This window comes from Podarcis liolepis (assembly GCF_965112155.1).
Source record: "Podarcis liolepis genome assembly, chromosome: 2".
Lineage (NCBI taxonomy): Eukaryota > Metazoa > Chordata > Lepidosauria > Squamata > Lacertidae > Podarcis > Podarcis liolepis.
The window spans coordinates 3215257-3233677 of NC_139555.1; the positions used below are offsets into that span (position 1 = coordinate 3215257).

The 18421-nt window shown below is 47.1% G+C and overlaps 1 protein-coding gene across 2 annotated transcripts in view; it reads right to left on the minus strand.

Annotated features, from left to right (window-relative positions):
* Positions 1 to 18421, minus strand: part of STAT6 (signal transducer and activator of transcription 6) — a 54525-nt gene that overhangs the window by 1876 nt on the left and 34228 nt on the right. For both annotated transcript variants that reach the window (XM_083486623.1, XM_083486624.1), the window contains exons 9-20: positions 18098 to 18283; positions 16887 to 16974; positions 14936 to 15058; positions 13625 to 13717; positions 11050 to 11256; positions 10873 to 10967; positions 10163 to 10299; positions 5503 to 5640; positions 3731 to 3791; positions 2477 to 2572; positions 1764 to 1841; positions 5 to 172 (exon numbers count right to left, since the gene is read on the minus strand). In XM_083486623.1, the coding sequence (XP_083342749.1) occupies positions 5 to 172; positions 1764 to 1841; positions 2477 to 2572; positions 3731 to 3791; positions 5503 to 5640; positions 10163 to 10299; positions 10873 to 10967; positions 11050 to 11256; positions 13625 to 13717; positions 14936 to 15058; positions 16887 to 16974; positions 18098 to 18283 (1470 nt within the window). The remainder of the gene's footprint in view (positions 1 to 4; positions 173 to 1763; positions 1842 to 2476; positions 2573 to 3730; positions 3792 to 5502; positions 5641 to 10162; positions 10300 to 10872; positions 10968 to 11049; positions 11257 to 13624; positions 13718 to 14935; positions 15059 to 16886; positions 16975 to 18097; positions 18284 to 18421) is intronic.

Below are 18421 nucleotides of genomic sequence, written 5' to 3' on the forward strand. Positions count from 1 at the left end.
TTACCTGATCAGATTTGGTAGCACTGGGAATGAAAGATCCCTAACGTAGGATGTGGAGTTCTCACTGTGCGAGCAGTCCAGTGGCATTTCCACATCATGAGGCATGGGGTAGGCATCCATTGAGCCAAGGGGTGAAGAACTTCCCAGGGAGTAAGGGCAGCCCATTAATTCACTATAGGAAGCAAAAGAAGAACTGAGTGGAAACATGTCCAACTTAAGAGAGTCACGGAGAAAGGAACAGAACGTGTGTGCGTGCGTGTGTGTGCACACGCACAATTAGATTCCAACTCCCATAAGCCTTAGCCAGCATGGCTAATAGTCAGGGATTACGGAAGCTATAGTACAACAACATCTGGGAGAGGCATCTAATGGGTTAGAAGTCCTATTCTAACTCTCCCACAAAGCAATAGCTTAAGCTAAAGCTGGCTGGCTAGTGGGGCTGATAATGATGTTCAGGGCTTTTGCAGTATTCTTGCTGGAAAACCAAAAGAAGCACTAGCTTAACTGGGCAAAATTCTAAGTAGCCTTAGTGCTAGGAAAATGCACACAGAAATATATTTATTTAATATATAGAATGTTCCCAACATCACTATATTATGCTGAGGAGCCAAAATGCATTCACTGAATGCAGTGAATTGTCTCTTGATGAATAGATGAGGTATTTAAACTGGGTTCCACATATGCTAATATTGTGCATGGTGCTGCTTCGTTTGCTTTAATATTGTATGCATTAACTAGCAGCCTTGCAGTCAGCATTGCTTGGGAATTCTAAAAAACAAAGAAACACAGCATGGTTTTGAAACCAGTGGTTAAAATCAGTGTAAGCTTGAAAGGCCCAGCCCATTGTGATTCAAAATGGCATCCAATTGTAGATGAAAACTTACTCTCAGGGACCATCATTCAAAAATTTGGCTACAATACCTTCAGGGGTGTCCAAATGCACAGTTATCAAGCAGCTTTCATATACATACACAAAACCTAAACCTTAGACCTCACCAACCCTGCATCTTCTCCCTCCCCTTGCAGACTGCTCTCCCCAAAACGTCACCCCTTATTTGCCCCCCAAGCCCACATCCTTTTCAGCTCCTCCCCAAACCTCTTCCCATTCGTTTCTGCTCACCCAAACTGTCCTCTTCACTGCCCTCCTCTCTAGCAGTGGCACTGTGGGAAGGCTTGCCAAGCTCACCCTGCAGTGATCTGGCCTCCTATGTTGTATTGTGCCCACCTGCTTCCATTTGCCTCCAGTTACCTCCTCCTTGCTTCCTTGCTGGCCTCAGACACCTGCCTGCTTGGTCAAACAACACCCCCCCCCCCTTATAAAGCTCAGCGAAACTGCAGTCTAGACAAGCCAAAGAGGAACAGGAAGGACAAGACAGGTCACCTCCTTTAGCAACCATCCTGCTCTGCTGCTGCTCTCCTCCTCAACCTCTTGGCACTGCTGAGGCCAAACACCAACATTGGTGTGAAGTGTGTAGCAGCAGCAGCAGAGCAGCAGTTCCAACAGCTGCCTCAGCCTGTCCTGTTCCTCTGCAGCTTCCTGGGCTCATCTGCCTGCCTGGGCTGTGAGCCTGCTGTTCTGTCATGCTGCAACATGACAAAGGACCAGTGCAAATATAGTACAGACACACTACCCTGGATCTCTAGGCTTTGCCAGGTGGGAAGAGAACAGGGTTTTGGTGTGTTTGCCCCCTAGTGGGGCACATTTGTAACATTCAATCTGACACTCAAAACAAAGACGTCTGCAATCAGGGCATGATTCTTACGGCAGCAAGTTCGGACTTCCATATGTTGTACTGATGGAGGGAGACATGCCCATAGGTTGCGCAATCATCAGATGAGGACTGTGGAAAGACAGAGCAAGGATATGTTAAACATATCCCAGACGAACAGGAAATTGGAGAGCCTATCCTATCCCAAACTCTGGAATGGACCTGCAGAGCTGGGGTCATAGAATCACAGAGCTGTAAGGTACTGCAAGGGTAATTAAAAAAAAGAAATCCCACCCTTATTAATTTATTTATTCATGGCATGTTTATCTGTCCCTTCCTCCAGAAATCTGGGACAGTATCAATGGTGGTGCTTTTGCTCTCACCACCCTGTCAGGTAGATTAGGCAGAGAGAGGCTGACTGAGCCAAGGTCACCCAGGAAAGTTGCCCCACAACCTCAGATCCCCAGATGTGGTTGGGCTCCAACTCCCACCGTCCCCAGCCAACTTAGCCAACGCCTTAAAATCCTGGCAACTATAGTCCCCCACAAAGCTACAATTCCCAGTGCCCTGAACTACAGTTCCAATGATTTTTTTTGTGTGGGGGGGGAGTCATGTGCTTTAAATGTGCATCAAGCGTATGGTTGGAGTGAGGTGCACGCAGGTCCTCCCCACTCCTAAAGGATGATGGAAAGTTATTGAGAGATTAGTGCTGTTTCACATGCACAGCTACTGCACAAAAATGGCAGGATTCATAGCAGAGGACTTACTCATAAGCAGGACCAGATGAGATTCCAGGATTCATGCTAAGGTTGCTTGTGGAGCCGCCTGGGGTGTGACTCAATGAACCAGCGAATGAGCAAGGTCTGGAATTCAACACAGTTTTGGTATCATTTATTTGCTTGCTTATTTATTTAACATTTATTTATTTGCTTTGCTTATTTATTTAACATTCATTCATTTATTTATTTCCCGCCCTTTAGGATACAAATCAAAGCTGCATATTAGGATGGCAGTTTGGAGACAAAATCAGGGTTTTACTATCTGACCGCAGTTATCTGCCCATTGCCCTGTTTCTAACAGCTAAATACAGTACCAAAATGCTCAAAAGAAATATAAGAGAACCCAGAGACCAACTGTGGAGGTTGCTGTGGGCTCCCTCATTTCTCTTCTCCATGAATTAATTTAGACTACAGCTTATGCTGTAAAGTGCAATATACACCAATGATGAACTACCAAGAACAATAAACTTCTAGTCAATACAGTAGCTGCTGCTCTCATTAAGGTGCTCTTAGGTGGTGGCCCAGGGGATGGAGTCCCAAGTCTCTTGCAGTGAGGCCTAGACCTCCTGTTCCCACTTTCCCCCTGTAAGCAGAGTGGCTGAGCACAAGGGATGGGAGAATTCATATTTTTTTGTTGGTTTATTATTTTTCCAATATTAAATACACTTCTCCAGATTTCCACCATCAGTCTGCTTTTCTTTAGTCTTCATGGAAATTCAGCAGCATTTTAGTATTGATTTCTCTTACACGTTTGTATGCGTTTCTGTCTAATACAAACATCTTTGCAGCGCAATTTCCAACAATATAATTCATTTGTGAATGTTGATTTCACTAATATATGCATTTTCATGAACACTTTATCTCAGTATATTCAGTTTTGTAAACATTACAACTGCATTGCAACAGTCAGAAAAATGCAAATTTTGAAGGATGGCTGTGCTCTGGTTCTCTCACTGTTTCAAAAAGTGCAAATTAGGCCATTTTGTTATGCAACATAAACTGAATCAAAATTCTCCCCACCCGTACTGAGCATATTGCTTGCCACCTACTATCTTTAGTTTCCCAGCTGCATCTATACATATAAATCAACATATTATTTTTTTTTTTGCAAATTTGTGCCCTGGGCCCTTTCACCTATTTAGGAATATCTCCAACACATCTACACTGCAACCCAAGACAAGAAAGCCCCATGAGAAGAAGCAGGGAAGTTTTCACCAGAAGTGTAAAAATCCACCCACTTACACATCCACGGTCATCTTCATCTTCGCTGGCTGGTACTCTTTATTCTTCTTTGGTGGGTCTACTGTGGGAGGAAACACACTCAGGGTTCATTCCTCTCAACACACAAATAGGTATCATTCCCACCCCCGTTTTTCTATAAGATGAGATTCGCAGTGATTTTTACATCCCTCTACAGGAGGGGTGGGGAACCTGTGACTCCCCAAATGCCGCTGGACTTCTGCCCAACATCCCAAGAAAACTCAGGCTTTTGACCCATAACTTGAATGGTACATGGGTATGTTCTTAGCCTCTTCCTTTTTTAGCAAAAAATAAATAAATTAGTTATTCAAATTTACATGTACAAACAGCAAGAATGAAGAGACATGTAAACAGGAAATAACCATATTGAGTAAAATTACATAAAATTGGGGTGGGGGGGGACCATAAAACATCCTAACCTGTCTTAACCAGGGTCAATGGACTTTTCTTCTGCTTGTCTTTTTTTAGTGGGGTGGGCTGAGTTCTGCCCTTTTTTATATATTACCAACGAACATTTTGGGCTCTTGTTTTATTCTTGTTCTAATTCTTGGTTTAATTGTTTGTGTGTTTTTGGGAAACATTAAAAAATGCCCATTTGAGGCACTTTCACAAAGTAATAACGATAAAACAACCAACTGCTACTAGCAGAATAAAGATACCACCAATGAAAGGCCTGCTCTCCTCGGCGGAAGGAGGTCTCTGTTGTTTTAGGCAGTGGCGTAGCGTGGGTTGTCAGCACCCGGGGCAAGGCAAGTAATTTGCGCCCCCTAACCCGTGGATTTGCGCCCCCTAACCCTAACCCCCAGATGTTGCGCCCGGTGCGGCCGGCCCCCCTGCACCCCCCACACTACGCCACTGGTTTTAGGTATAACAAAAGGGCTGCTTGCTGCTGTCCAGGTTGGGGCGAAGGAAAGAGGTGTGCATATATGGCAGACAGCCCTTCACCCCTTGCACATCCTGGGTGGGAAGAGGGAAAAGGACAAGGCTGCTGGATCATTGCCACATGATGAGGTGAGGAGAAGGTGAGGAGAAACTGCACACAATCCCACTACCTCAAGTATAGAAGGATTAAAAATCGGGTGCTCTAGTGGCCCAAGAGACCCAGACTCAGACCCAGACAAGGAAGGGCAGAGAGAGCAAGGCCAAAAAGTGGAAACTGCAAATGGGCGGCTCACCCGCCCCCCCCCCCAGGAGGAGAGCACAACCCACCCACTGTTCCCGTGCCCCAGGGACACCTGAGTGCACGCCGACAGTGGAAGAAAGTTGTTCAGCAAAACTAAAAACCTCAGCCAATCCCCTGCCCACCCCACCTCAGCCCTGATGAAGATATGTTGGCTGGGGAGAAGAGAGGTAACCACGGGGGCCCTTCAAAAACACACATACAGAAACCAAGATTAAAAAAGTGCCTGACTCAAAAAAGTTGATGAGCTCAGCTAGTGCAACCACAACAGCTAAGCCCCTTGCCCTGGAGTGGATATTCTGAGGGGGAAGGACTAACCTGGAAGTCTGGAATGCAGGAGAAAGGCTAGTTTTCAGCTGTGACTTTTGAATGTGGCCATTTAGTTAATAAATATAAGGGAATACAGTTTTCCAATTGTTTTAGAATTTGGGATGCAAATACTTTGCAGCAATGAATGAATGAACGAATAAAATAAAGAAATAAATGAAATAATGGGCCTTCTACTAGCCTTAAAAAGCTGAGGCCACGTCCCTCTGGCTGCAAGCAAATAAGGTCCCCCCCTGCCCTCACTCACCTCTCCTGAAAGCCTCGTGTTTAGGCCTGTCAGGATACAGGATCTCAAGCTGCGGCAGATCCAGAACACAGTCAGCAAGGTTGCAGATGATCAGCTGCTTGGTTGTGAATGGCTGGATGTTCTCCACCTGAGTGGAACCTGAGCCAGGTGGGGAAAAGCAGCACAGGAGGAAACCAGTATATCAGTCCACCGCAGAAAGCAGTTGCCTGCTATCTTGAACACTGTCATTCATCCCTTCTGTCAGGGGGCCAGCCAGCAATAAATCACGTGAAGTTAACTTTTTATTAGAAGAAACAAGGCCTGCACAGGGGAGCCCTACCTAGTGGGCACAGCAACTCTTCTCAGTAGGTTTTGCCTCTATAAGGCAGTTGTGGAGACTGCAGGTCCCGCCCTCCCACAGCTAAGGCCAACCTTTGGCCCCCCTCCCAAGCTCTTGCCTTCCATTCTGCTCAATTCACTACATCACAGTTGCAATGCCCTGCAGCACCCACTGAGCTCAGCACCCAGGGCAGGGGAACCAGCCGCACTGCCCTAAACCCGCCTCTGGCTGGACTGCATCTCCTCCACTTTCTGACCCGTTGTGTGTTTCACTCACTTAACATGACGTGCATTTTTGACCATGTACTTTGCATTAAACAAATGAATGCATTTAGCAGCTCCCCAGGACAAGAGTTGTTCTCTTACTTCCTTGGCAAATGTCCCTCACGCATAGCAGGAAGTTCTACTGTTTCAGACAGCAGAACTAGTCTCTTTCCCAAAGTGTCTCCAGTTCAGCACAGAATCTCCTCTTACTCCGAAACCCTCCCTTTTACATGAATTTGGTGAGAGCAAAACATATTTAACAGCTGGGTTTAGACAGAAATGAGGGCAATTTGAGCTCCAACTACGTACCTACACTCTCAAGGCAGCTATGTTGGATTTGGACCACAGGCCTAAGGGGTTTTTTATGCCTTGGTGCAAGCTTGGAGGCACGGAAACTCCATCCCTGCTTCTTGGTCAGAGCTCCTACAAAAATACAGCTGTATTGCACTGCTCCTCACCCCCTTGGGCCTTGGCGAGGTAATTTCTGGTACCTGTCATTTCTTATAGTAGCAGGGGCATTTTATCTCGTTAGTTAGTTAGTTAGTTAGTTTATTTATTTATTTATTTAGTATGTATTTTAATTATTATTTTTCTTTCCCCCTCCTGCTTTTATTTTTTTAATGTATTTTTATTAAAGACTTTCTTAATTTACAAAGGTATGTGCAATGTCTCTCTCTCATATTTTTCCCCCATGTAACTTTTTTTTTTTTACAAATCGGTTTCATTTGTTGAGATATTAGGAAGAATGGGGGGGGAAGGTGGAGGGGGGAGATGAGTAGGTGTGGGGTCGGGTGGTGATGTTTCTATTTTACTTAATATATGTGGGGTTTTGTGTCAGCGTTGCTTGTGCAGGTTCTCTGCTGTTCACTTATGTTCCTTTGGTGGTGAGAGAGGTTGGGGTTGGCCTGGGGTGTGGCTGTTCATTTGTGGTTGGCTGTGGTGGTCTTTGTTTTCATGTGTGAGGGGGGTGGGTGGGTGTTTTGGATCAGGTTAGCCATATTAATTTGTATGTTGTTGGTGGATTATTGTCATTGTCTTGTTGGGCTGTGTATGTGATAAAGGGGAGCCATACTGGGGTGAAGGCGTCTTCTTCTATTTGTCCCCGTGTCAGTTTCAGTTTATTGGTTAATTTTTCCTAGTAAGGCTGTTTCCCATACTATTTGGTACCATTGGTCCATGCTTACTCCTGACAGGTCTCCCCAGTGTCTGGTTATGTTTCTGGCTGCTGAGGTTATGAGGTGGGTGGGTTATGAGTTTTTTGTGGTGTAAGTGGGTGTAAGTTGTCTTGGAAGATGTTTAGTAGGGTCAATTTTGGGGTGATTTCTAATACTTGCTGGTTATTTTACATATTTCTCGTATGGCTGTTGTTCAGAATAGTTGGATTTTGGGACACTCCCACCACATGTGGAGGTATGTGCCTATGGAGGTGCACCCTCTCCACCATTTTGGTGAGGTTCCTGGGCGTATTAGTGCTAGTTTTCTTGGTATTAGGTACCACCTGTAGGTGATTTTCAGAGTGAGTTCTTTTCTTTTCATTGATATGGATTTAAAGGCAGGGTTTAGACCACATTCTGGTCCATTGAGTGGGGTTAAACTCAGGGGCCAGAGGGAAAGCAGGTGGAGCTATGAATGCAAATATTATCTCTGCACATGAGGCTGCAAATATTTCTCCAGCCACACAGAGGTTTCCACCCACAAATTTCTCCATCCTAGCAAGCAAAAGTATATCAGGTCAAGGACACATTCCAGCCAGGCAAAAGCACTCAAGGAGGGCAAGGAGTAGGGTTGGCAAGGGTTGGGGCCTACAAAGAGTCCCAAGGGCCTGATAGAGAGGAACATTTAGCCCCCAGGCCTGAGTTCCTTCACCCACGCCACAGAAAGAGGGCCCCTGGCTGAATCTAGGCTGGGTAAGAGCAGCTTCCACAAGCCCTCCATGTTTTTTCCTGTGGTGTCACACTGTAAGCTCCTCATGAGGAGAGCTGGGAGGAGGGAAGAAGAAGAAGAGAAGAGTTTGGATTTGATATCCCGCCTTTCACTCCCTTTAAGGAGTCTCAAAGCGGCTAACATTCTCCTTTCCCTTCCTCCCCCACAACAAACGCTCTGTGAGGTGAGTGGGGCTGAGAGACTTCATAGGAGTGTGACTAGCCCAGCAGCTGCATGTGGAGGAGCGGAGACCCGAACTCTGTTCACCAGATTACAAGTCTACCGCTCTTAACCACTACCCCACACTGCAACCTACCCCTTAAAGATGGAGCCACTCTTCCCCAGCCCTTCAGCAAGAGGAAATCTAGTACTCCTTGAGATGTTTGTTCAAATGCTGCAGAGTTCAGAGGGAAGCAGCTTCCTCTTTAATAAAGGACACACCACAAAACCAGGAAGTGAAGCCCCAGTAGTGGCCGTACCCAGGATGTGGTACAAACTCACTAGATCGTTCCCCATGGCAATTCCTTCCGCAACTGGAGGCAGCAATGCTTCTGAATGCCAGTTGCAGGAAACCACAGGATGGGAGAGAGATCCTGTGCTGAAATTCTGCTGGTGGGTTTCCCCCAGGCATCTAGTTGGCCACTGTGAGAATAGGATGCTGGACTAGGTGGGCCATTGGCCTGATCCAGTAGGCAATTCTTATGAAGCTTTTAATGTTTGATGCTTTTTGTTTTATTTGTATTTTTACTGGAAGCTGCCCAGAGTATCTGGGGTAACCTAGTCAGATGGGTGGAGTACAATAAATAAAATTATTATTGTTATTGTTATTATTATTTTCTTATAAAAACAAAGCTAGAGAAAGCACACCTAACCTCTATTCCTCACACCATTTCATTTCCAGCCCCAGATAACTGCCCAGCCTCTGCCAGAGTGGGTGTTGGGGGACGGGGACTGCCGTAAGGGATGAGTTTTCACTTTGCATGCATAAGGTCTCACGTTTAATTTCTGGCATCTTTAAAAGATTTCAGAATGCAGAGCTGGGAATAAAACCATACGAGGCTGAATGGGCTGATTCTAAACAGAGCAACGTGCTATGTTCATGCTGACACCGTGTGCTCCTGTAAGCAACCTGCTCTCAGTTAATGCAACACTTGTAACACAGACCTGTGGCTCTCCACATGTTGCTGGGCTCCAGCTCCCATCATGCCTGACCACTGGCCATGCTGCCCAGGGCTGATGGGAATTGGAGTTCTATTACGTCCAAAGGGCCTCAAATTCCCCAGCCCGGTTCTGACACCAGTCCTGTCTTAACACTGTGAGGACAGGCCAGGAATCAGCACGGGAGAAAGCCCACAACTGAAAGCTGGCTGGCAGAAAGCTAGAACGCCTTCGGACCCCTGCCCAAATCAGAACCAGGACTGAAGGTATAAGTTCTTGTCTACCAATCCATTTCCAAACCAGAACAGCAAGGGAGAAGGCTAGTTTCTAAAGCACTGGCAGACAAACAGCGTGAGCCCAACATATTGACTCACATGTAAGACCTAATTGGCTCAGTGGGTCTCACTCCTAAGTAAAGATGCACAGGCAGGCAGCCAAGGTGATTTTAAAAACAAAACAAACCCCTCTGACTCTGGGGTGGGGGCTTAGACAGGGGATCCTTAGGGAGGGGCAAATCTGTCAGTTTGGGTTTCTTTCACTTCCTCATTTTTCCAGTTCATTAAGTTCAGCTCTTTGTATTTCCACATCAGCTTGTGTGTATTTTTTAAGTCCTCATGAAAATTTAGCAGCATGTTAGTGCTCATTTCTCTCAATATAATATTTGTATGCTATTTTGTTCAATGCACCTTTTTTCCAAAACGATTTTCCCTTACATAATGCTTTGTTGTATGCTGTTTTCACTCATATATGCATTTATACACATGTTGCCATAGTGGGCACATTTCGTGGTTGGAGAACTATATTGCAACATTCAGAGAAGTGTGATTTGCGAAAGACAGTTGTGTTTCAGTTTGTTGTTGTTTTTGTTTCAGGAAGTGCAAATTAGATAGGTCCGTTTATAAATGCAAAGTGAATCAACCCCCCTCCCCCAACAACCCCCTACAGCTCTAGCTGAGGCAAGAGGAAGCCAGCCCTGCTGTCCTACGCGAAGCCGTACCGTCCGGAGCGTATGTGACGTAGGCAATGCTAATGCCACCGATCTCGGAGTCACTGAAGCGCAGCAGGAAAGTGCCGGGTGGAGCATTGCTCAGGCAACTGAAAACATACTGCTTGCTGATAAAGCCCATGATGAGTCTGTGTGGGAGAGACGGACACAAAGAGAGAAAGAAGGGCGGGGGGATAGGGATTTAAAAGATCAGCCTTTTTGTGATAAGGAAAAATGATTGGGGGGGGGGGGAGAGCACTGGAAAGTGTGGAATATCACTTGCTTTGATGAAATGTCATCTAATCCCCCCACAAGCGAATCAGAATGACTGCTCAGCACAAAGTCAGTGTTGTCTAATCTCCCTGCAAATGAATCAGGGTGAATGCTGAACAAACAGATCACCTGGAAACCCCCCAGTCAGAAGAGCCCTGCTGACCCTGAGGCCTGTGAGTTTCCTCAGCTCTGGGAAAGGGAAGGAAACACCAGCTGTGACTGACTGACGTTCAGCTTAGGGACCGCTAGTTAAGAAGTGGTGCCACAGACCCTTCTCCTAACACCCTGGAGGACCCTCCCCCTCATCTCCTTAACAGCCCTGTGAGGTAAGCTAAGCTGAGAGATAGTGACCGGCCCAAGATCACCCCATGATGTTCTCCTCAGGCCTAGTCCAACACTTTTACTGGCTAATTACACCACACAGTGGCTCAATCCAGTTGCTTTCTTACCGGTCAGACCAGTAATCCTTCAAGTGCTTCTTTGTGAGGTAGAGAATCCCATCAAACCACTGCCAGAAGGTGAATCCTCGGCCAGGAAGAATCTCCTGTAAAGGGAAAAGGTGAGTGAGTAAAGGAAGGAAGGGAACCAGGGATGCCCCACCCTCCTTACAAAACCCACTGAGGGACCTTATTGAACTGGGACCACGAGACTTGGCGCTTCTGGAATTCCTCAGGACTGGCGTTGCTGTCACCAAAGATCTTCTGAGCCAAGAAGTAGTAGTGCTCCTTGAGGAGCCCTTTAGTTGTCTCCACCTCAGCCATGAACTTCTGGTTGAGAGTCTCACACATGGACTCCCAGCTGACACGCTCGGCTACCATGAAAGGGATGCGATTCTGGAATAGGCCAGAGAGAGAGAACCTCATAGCTACGCAGAAAGACACACAGAGAGAACAAACCACCAGAAGCAGCAGCAGCAGGAGGAGAATGCACATTCATAATCTCTCCCACTCTTTGGTCTTCCCCGCCCACCTCACAATGGCAACGGCACACAAAATAACAGCAAAGGAGTAGCCCAAACTAAGAACAGACTCTGTTATGTCCTACCTACAAGCTTCCCCTGCATAGCCAATATTCTCACTCACTTTGCACCCATGGGGGCAGGACTAGGCTTCCATGTTACATTACTGGCCTGGCATGAAGTTTTTCTCCCTCTCTCATCATATTGAGAGGTGGCAACATCCAATAAAGCTGAATGCAGGAAGATTTGGGGCAGGTAAAAGAAAGTCCTCACATAACTGAACTATGGAATTCTCTCTCACTTGGATGTCTTTAGAAGAGGATTAGACAAATTCATGGAGGAAGACACGGCTATCGATGGCTACTAGTCATGATGGCTACATGTTCCCTCTAGGATCAGAGGCAGTGGGCCTCTGAACAGAAGCACACCTAGGGGGTGGCTCGGTTAGCCTCCACCAAGGACATAGGCCCTAGCCCCCCCCCCTCCAATACATGTGGGATATAATCCTCTGGAGCAGTCAAGTACAACATTTCCTGTTTGCCTACAGTGAACATGCATGGGGAATGTTGGTCCAGCCAGTTGAACTTCCTGTTACACCTGGCTGGAGCATCCTTTCTTTTGCATGTGACTAGTAGGTGGGCGTGACCTTTCCAGACCTGGTGAAAGGTCAAGTCATGTAGCCACCTCCCTCCCCCCCCCCATCCTGCCTTCTTCCTGCTTCACTTCGACTGCACTGCTGGCTGTCAACCAGTGGTCCCTAGGTCAGGGGTAGACAACCTAAGGCCCATGGTCCGGATCAGGCCCAATCACCTTCTCAATCCGGCCTGCGAACGGTCCAGGAATCAGCGTGTTTTTACATGAGTAGAATGTGTCCTTTTATCTAAAATGCATCTCTGGGTTACTTGTGGGGCATAGGAATTCGTTCATATTTTTTTTCCAAAATATAGTCCAGCCCCCCACATGGTCTGAGGGATGGAGGACCGGCCCCTGGCTGAAAAAGGTTGCTAACCCCTGCCCTAGATTATCTCCCATATGGGGTAAACATGTTTGTACATATTTGTAACTTTAAGCCTAAAGCCTGCCTTCAGGGACCACACTGTGCTCTGCCTGATCGTGGGTAAAACTACTTTTTGTTACTTATGAATAAGACTGTTGTGTCTTTAGTCTTTTAGGAGGGATTCAAGGGATCATACCAGGAACATATCCAACCTGGGCAAGCCAGATTGAATTGCTTATGTAAAGGGGGAATGCACTCTGTTGTATAAAGAAACTTATTAGTGCGAGTTAGGAAGGATTATATTAATCAATATATCCTCTCCTGTTACCCACAATATTCCCACAATACATCTCCTTGCCAAGGGTGCAAGGGAGCCTAGGTATGCCTCTGCCTGTGAATACCAGTTGATGGGAATCACAAGTGGGGAGAGTTTTTCTGCAGTGAGGTCCTGCTGATGATCTTCTCATAGGCACAACAGAGTGCTGAACAAGATGGGAATTGGTCTGAACCAGCCGGGTTCTTCTTTTGTCCTTAATGTGAGAAGCTGTGGGTCATGTGGAAGAAGTCCATGCACACTTCAGATCACCCTCCCAGAACCTGGGATAATGCTGGCATGGTGAGGAGTCACAGCCTGCGATGCAGAGCGTTTCATGCTGCTTCAGTAGCGTGGACAGCAGTGGGTCCCAAATCACTGCCATAACATGAGAAGCATTTTGCTTGGGTTTTGGTTTCATCCTAGTGCCCCCTCCCATCTGAAAACACAAACACGTTGTGCTGTTACCAAACCTCTTCACTTTGCAAAGGAGGTGTTGGGCATCTCCTTGTTCAAGTGCAACTAATAATGGAATCACAGAATTGTAGAGTTGGAAAGGACCACGAGGTTCATCTAGTGCAAAGTTTCCCAAACTTGCGTCTCTAGCTGCTTTTGGACTACAGTTCCCATCATCCCTGACCTCTGGTCCTGCTACCTAGGGATGATGGGAGTTGTAGTCAAAAAAAATAATAGCTGGAGACCCAGGTTTGGGAAACCCTAATCTAGTCCAACCCCCTGAAATGCAGGAATCTCTCTGTCCCAACCGGGGCTCAAACCCACAATCCTGAGATTAAGAGTCTCACGCTCTACCAGCTGAACTATCCATTTCACTTGATGTCACACCATACTCTTTAATTCTGCCCCCAACAACAAGTGCTTCTACCCCTTGGGGACACGGACAGCTTTATATGTCAGCTTATGTCAATCACTTACAGCAGCGGCAAAGGCATTGTCCCATAAGATGGTGGCCTTGGCATTGTTCTCCTGGTTGCCATGGACGATCACCACAATGGGAAGTGACAGGGCCTGGAACACAAGAAGTGGAAAGAGGAAGCACACTTCAGCAGGGGGGTTGCTTTCTTTACAGCCAGAGCCCTCTCCCTGCCCCTCATATCTCTCACAGGAGCACAAGAAGCTGCCTTAGACAGACTCAGACCATTGGTCCATCTTGCCCAGTGGACTGACTGGCAGTGGCTCTCTAGGGTCTCAGGCAGGGAGCTCCCCCAGCCATACCTGGAGATGATGGGGATGGAGCCTGGAACCTTCTGCATGCCAAGCAATGCTCTACAACTGAGCCACAGCCCTTCCTTTGAGTTATAGCCCTCTCCAAATTCACTGCCAAAAACGAAGAATTTCCAATTCTAGAAACCAAAAGCGGTGACCTGCAACAAAATGTTGCACTGTATCCCCAAGTCCCTAACAGGAGTGCTCCTGTTTAAGTGGGAAATGAGGTGTGTGTGTAATATAGAGTTGGCTTCAGCAGGGAGGAGGAAAAGGAGTAACACTTTTCCTTTCCCAGGTAACTGAAACTGGGCTATCTAGTAGTAGAATTCAGATGTGGGGCTCATTACAGATTTATTTTCAAGATTTTCAAGGAAACTATTGCTGCCCACAGCTCCCTCAGCTCACCTGAAATGGCCCAAGACATTTTGCCACTTGAGGCAAAACAGAAAATGGTGGCCCTCCCTGCACCACCAGACTGGAGGCAGCCTGGGGAAGCCCTGGCACACTGAAGATGGCAAGGGGGGGGGGGGAGAGGCCATAGTGCCCCACTCATTCCGGGCAGTGGTTGTGGGTGACAAGCTCAGGATGCGACAAGGGTGCGCTTCCTGGGGGCCTTCACAGCTCATTCCATGATCTGGTTCTGAGGTGGTGAAGAGATCCTTCCCCTCAGGGGAAGGCTGAGATGGTGACACCTCCTATCCACAGCAGCAAATATGTGCAAGGACACCCCTAACCTTTCTTTCTATATCTGCCTGAGACAACTGGGCAGGCTTGGAGGTGGTATTAAAAAAGGCCCAGGCTGTAGTTGTGGGGGATTTCAACATTTCCACCAAGGCCACCTTGGTTGGGCAGGATTGGGGCTTCATGTCTACCGCGCAGAGCAGCCTGTTGAGACTTAGGAAGTGGGTCATCCCTGGAGCCTCTGGGGAATCCATTTGTGCCCTTCCAGCAACAAAATCACCAACAGGCCACAATCTGCAAGCCAAATAATGAGATAAACCTAAGCAGCAGGGCTGTTACCTGCAGGCGGAAGATGGTTTTGTTGGGACCAAGGCTGACACTGGCACTGAAGAGGATAGCGCATTTCTCTTCGGTCACAGACTCGGTGCTCTTACGGTCACAGCGCTTGATCTTCTTTAGAAGCTGAAGGAAGAGAAAGGCAAAATCACACCTGGCTAACCTAGAAAATGTCACAAAAGTTGTGGGCTCAAAGTAACAACTTCAGCTACTGCTTGGGAAAGTTCTACTCCATACTTCAGCCTCCTTTTTATCCGTTTCTGATCCAACAGCCACCTTGAATCGTGATGCTACAGTGGTCCAGTTGTTCACAGAGTCCAAATTCAGAGTCTACAGCTACATCTGAACACACAGAAGAAGAAGGACAAAATGGGGAAGTACCGTTCTGACATGGAAGATCAGAGTGCCTGACTTCAGAATATAGGAAGCTGCCCTTCTTCTTTTTAAATACTCCCTGTGAGTAGAAAACTAGAACAGAGTTTTTGGATTTTCTTTTTTCCATTTAAGTTTTGCATTTTGATTTATGGATATGTGCAATACAATCAATAAAAAGAAAAAGAAAACTAGCACAGAATGGCAAGGATTTAGCGAGAACTTTTCTCCCTGCTGTGCCAATTTTCTTCTTGAAGCAAGTATTCAATTTTTTTTTTAGTGGAAGAATATTCTTCCCCTGCAATCTGAAATGGAGCAGCCTATTCCTATCATCTCATAATTTCATCATCCCATCCTGCTGCAGGTGTCTTCTGCATATGCCAGGTTCTCAGCCTTAGAGCATTGGCAATGGACTTGTGGCCCTCCAGAGGCTGTGAGATTACACTCCCACCATCCCTGACTGTTGGCCATTCTGGCTGGGGGCTGATGGGAGTTGGAGAGCCGCAGGTTCCTCACCCCCACCCAAAGCTATGCAATCCCAGTTAATGGTTTGAAGGCACACAATGCTGCGACAATTCTAAAACTCTGTGTGTGTGATGCAGTCTGCTCAAGGCCTGGACGGAAGATTGTTTTAGAGATATCTTCATAAGCCAATTTATGGTTTCTGAAGGAAAGTAGGGTATGTATAACATCCAGTCATACTTTGGTTATCAAACGCCCTGGAACTCGGACATTTTGGCTCCCAAACATGGCAAACCCAGAAGTGATTGTTCCAGTTTGTGAACGTTCTTTTGGAACCTGAACGTTCAACAGGAACTTCCTGCAGCCAATCAGAAATCACGATTTGGTTTTCAAACATTTTGGAAGTCGAATGGACTTCTGGAACAGATTCTGTTCCGACCTACAAGGTACAACTGTACAAACAAAATTATCCAGAGTCAGGTATAAAGTCTCAAAGCAGCTTTCTCCCAAAAATACAACCTAGGGGAGAAGCGCCAACTTGTGAGGGAGGCTCTGTTAGGATTCTTGCTCTGTGCTTGCAGTCATGGGATTGTTTTCTATCACATGATGGTATATGTTTTCATCCCACATAGTGGAAGTGACGGAGACAGGATGTTTTGTATTACTGTGTTCCGTGAAGTGGGACTATTGTCCTTTGTTCTTTCTCTTTGCTGTCTGATGAGAAAGATGAAGGATCTAAGTCAGAACGCTCCAAGTGTATTATATGTAAACAAAGTAGATTAGCCAAAATGCCGTGCTACTGAGTTTGTTACGTGAACCGCCAACACTCTACAGGATCCCTAAGTGTGCTGATACTTCTTGGTATCAGTCGCTGGGATGTTCGGGCTGAAGAAAGCTTTGGAAGCTCCCGAACAAACGACCAAGAGGGAGAGAACATGTCAGTCGGGCATGTGTGTCTGCCAGGGTCCTACACGCGAGCAGGATGATCCTAAATGGCTCGGGAGGCTAAACGTCACCAGTGGTTTCTCTTCCTCCCATCGCAAGCATTCAAATGTATGCATACACACACACACACACACACACACACACACACACATTCTCTCCCCACTGCTGTAGTTACCATATTCTTAAAGAGAGCACAGCAGGCATTGCTTGTTGCATTTGTCTCCAGAGGTGCTGTGTTGTTCTGAATTTCTCCAGTGTTTTCACTGAAACCGAAAAAGAGAAAGTGCACATGAGTTTATGTACTTCCATTCTGAGCCAGGGGTTAATAATTGTGGGTGTATCAGGCGAAAAACAACATTTTCAGAGTGACTTCCATGAAACCACAATCTGATCTTGGAATCAAACCAACAAATGTAATAAAGGTGACGGAGAGCTTTGCTTTCTGTGGAATCGCTATCCCACAAACCCACACCACCCAACTCCAAAACAAGGGAGGGGCCCTGAAAAATGTCCTTTGCCTCCCCCACCGCCCCGATCCCTGGCATGGTGGCGGTCAAGCAGGAAAACGTGCTGGCAGGACATGCTCTCCAGCGTCGGGGCACCTGAGAAGGCAGCCCAGGAAGGCTGCGCGCCGCCTTTTGCCAGGAAGCAGGAGGAGGACAACGACCGGGAGCAGAGCCGTCTTTAGCAGATGCAGAGGCTTCCATCCTAAGCCTCTGCGGGGATAGGTCTCCTCCTGTGGAGGCTTGGGAAGGAAGCTACACACCCGCCAGCCATATAGTTGGCGGGGTGCAGCTGGCGGGCGTGCGTGCAGGGAAAGGGGAAGCCGCCGGCGAAGCCACACAGCTCCCCCACTCGCTGGGGCGCCCCTGAGAGGCCGTCGCCCGGGCGCGATGAACCACTAAGACCAATGGGAAAGACGTCTCTCTTTGTAATGAGGAACTCTTTGTAATGAAGGGCCCCTGCAATGTGGAAGCACCACTAGATATAAGCCTGCTCAGTGAACTCTCGCCCTAGAAGTCCTTTAGGAGCTATGGGGGAGGTTTTGCAAATATTTCCTGACGCTGATGCAGAGGGTTCTCCCCACTGATGCTCAGAAATAGGACTTCGGAATATGTCAGACACAGAACGGAGTAAGTCGGGGGGGGGGGTGTCAGGGGCAGAAAGTCTGGCAGGATTGTTTTAACTGAAATGCCTCCCCTAGAATGGCTCACCATGTCTCTTGTCTTCTATCTCCGCTCTAGAATATGTCAGATTCACCTTGGGAAAGATATTTGGGAAAGACCTCTTTGCTGCGCCTAGTATTCTAAACCTCAAAACGTTGCTAAAACTGAGAAATAAAGCAACAGGGAGAGTGGCATGTTCAGCTGCAAGGGTTCTGCTCACCTGAGGACAGTCTCCAGGTGGCTAGTAGCTAGCTCCCGTGCCTGTTTCTCTGTCACAATGTCAGCGGTGACCGTGAAGGAGTGTGGAGACTTCAGCAGCTGTGGGCCCAGCAGGAAGCGTGTGGTGGCTTGAAATTTGGTTTGGGTCTTCAGAACTTGTAGGGGCTGTTTGTCCACCAGGAATGAGCTGAAGAGGAGACATAAGCAGTGGTCAGAGAGCCAGGGAGCAGTGAGAAGGATTGGCTATTAGACCTGCTGCAGTCAGCCTCATCATTCTCCCTGCTCCCCAGTCAGTATGATGGACAGAAAACATGGATCTAAAGGA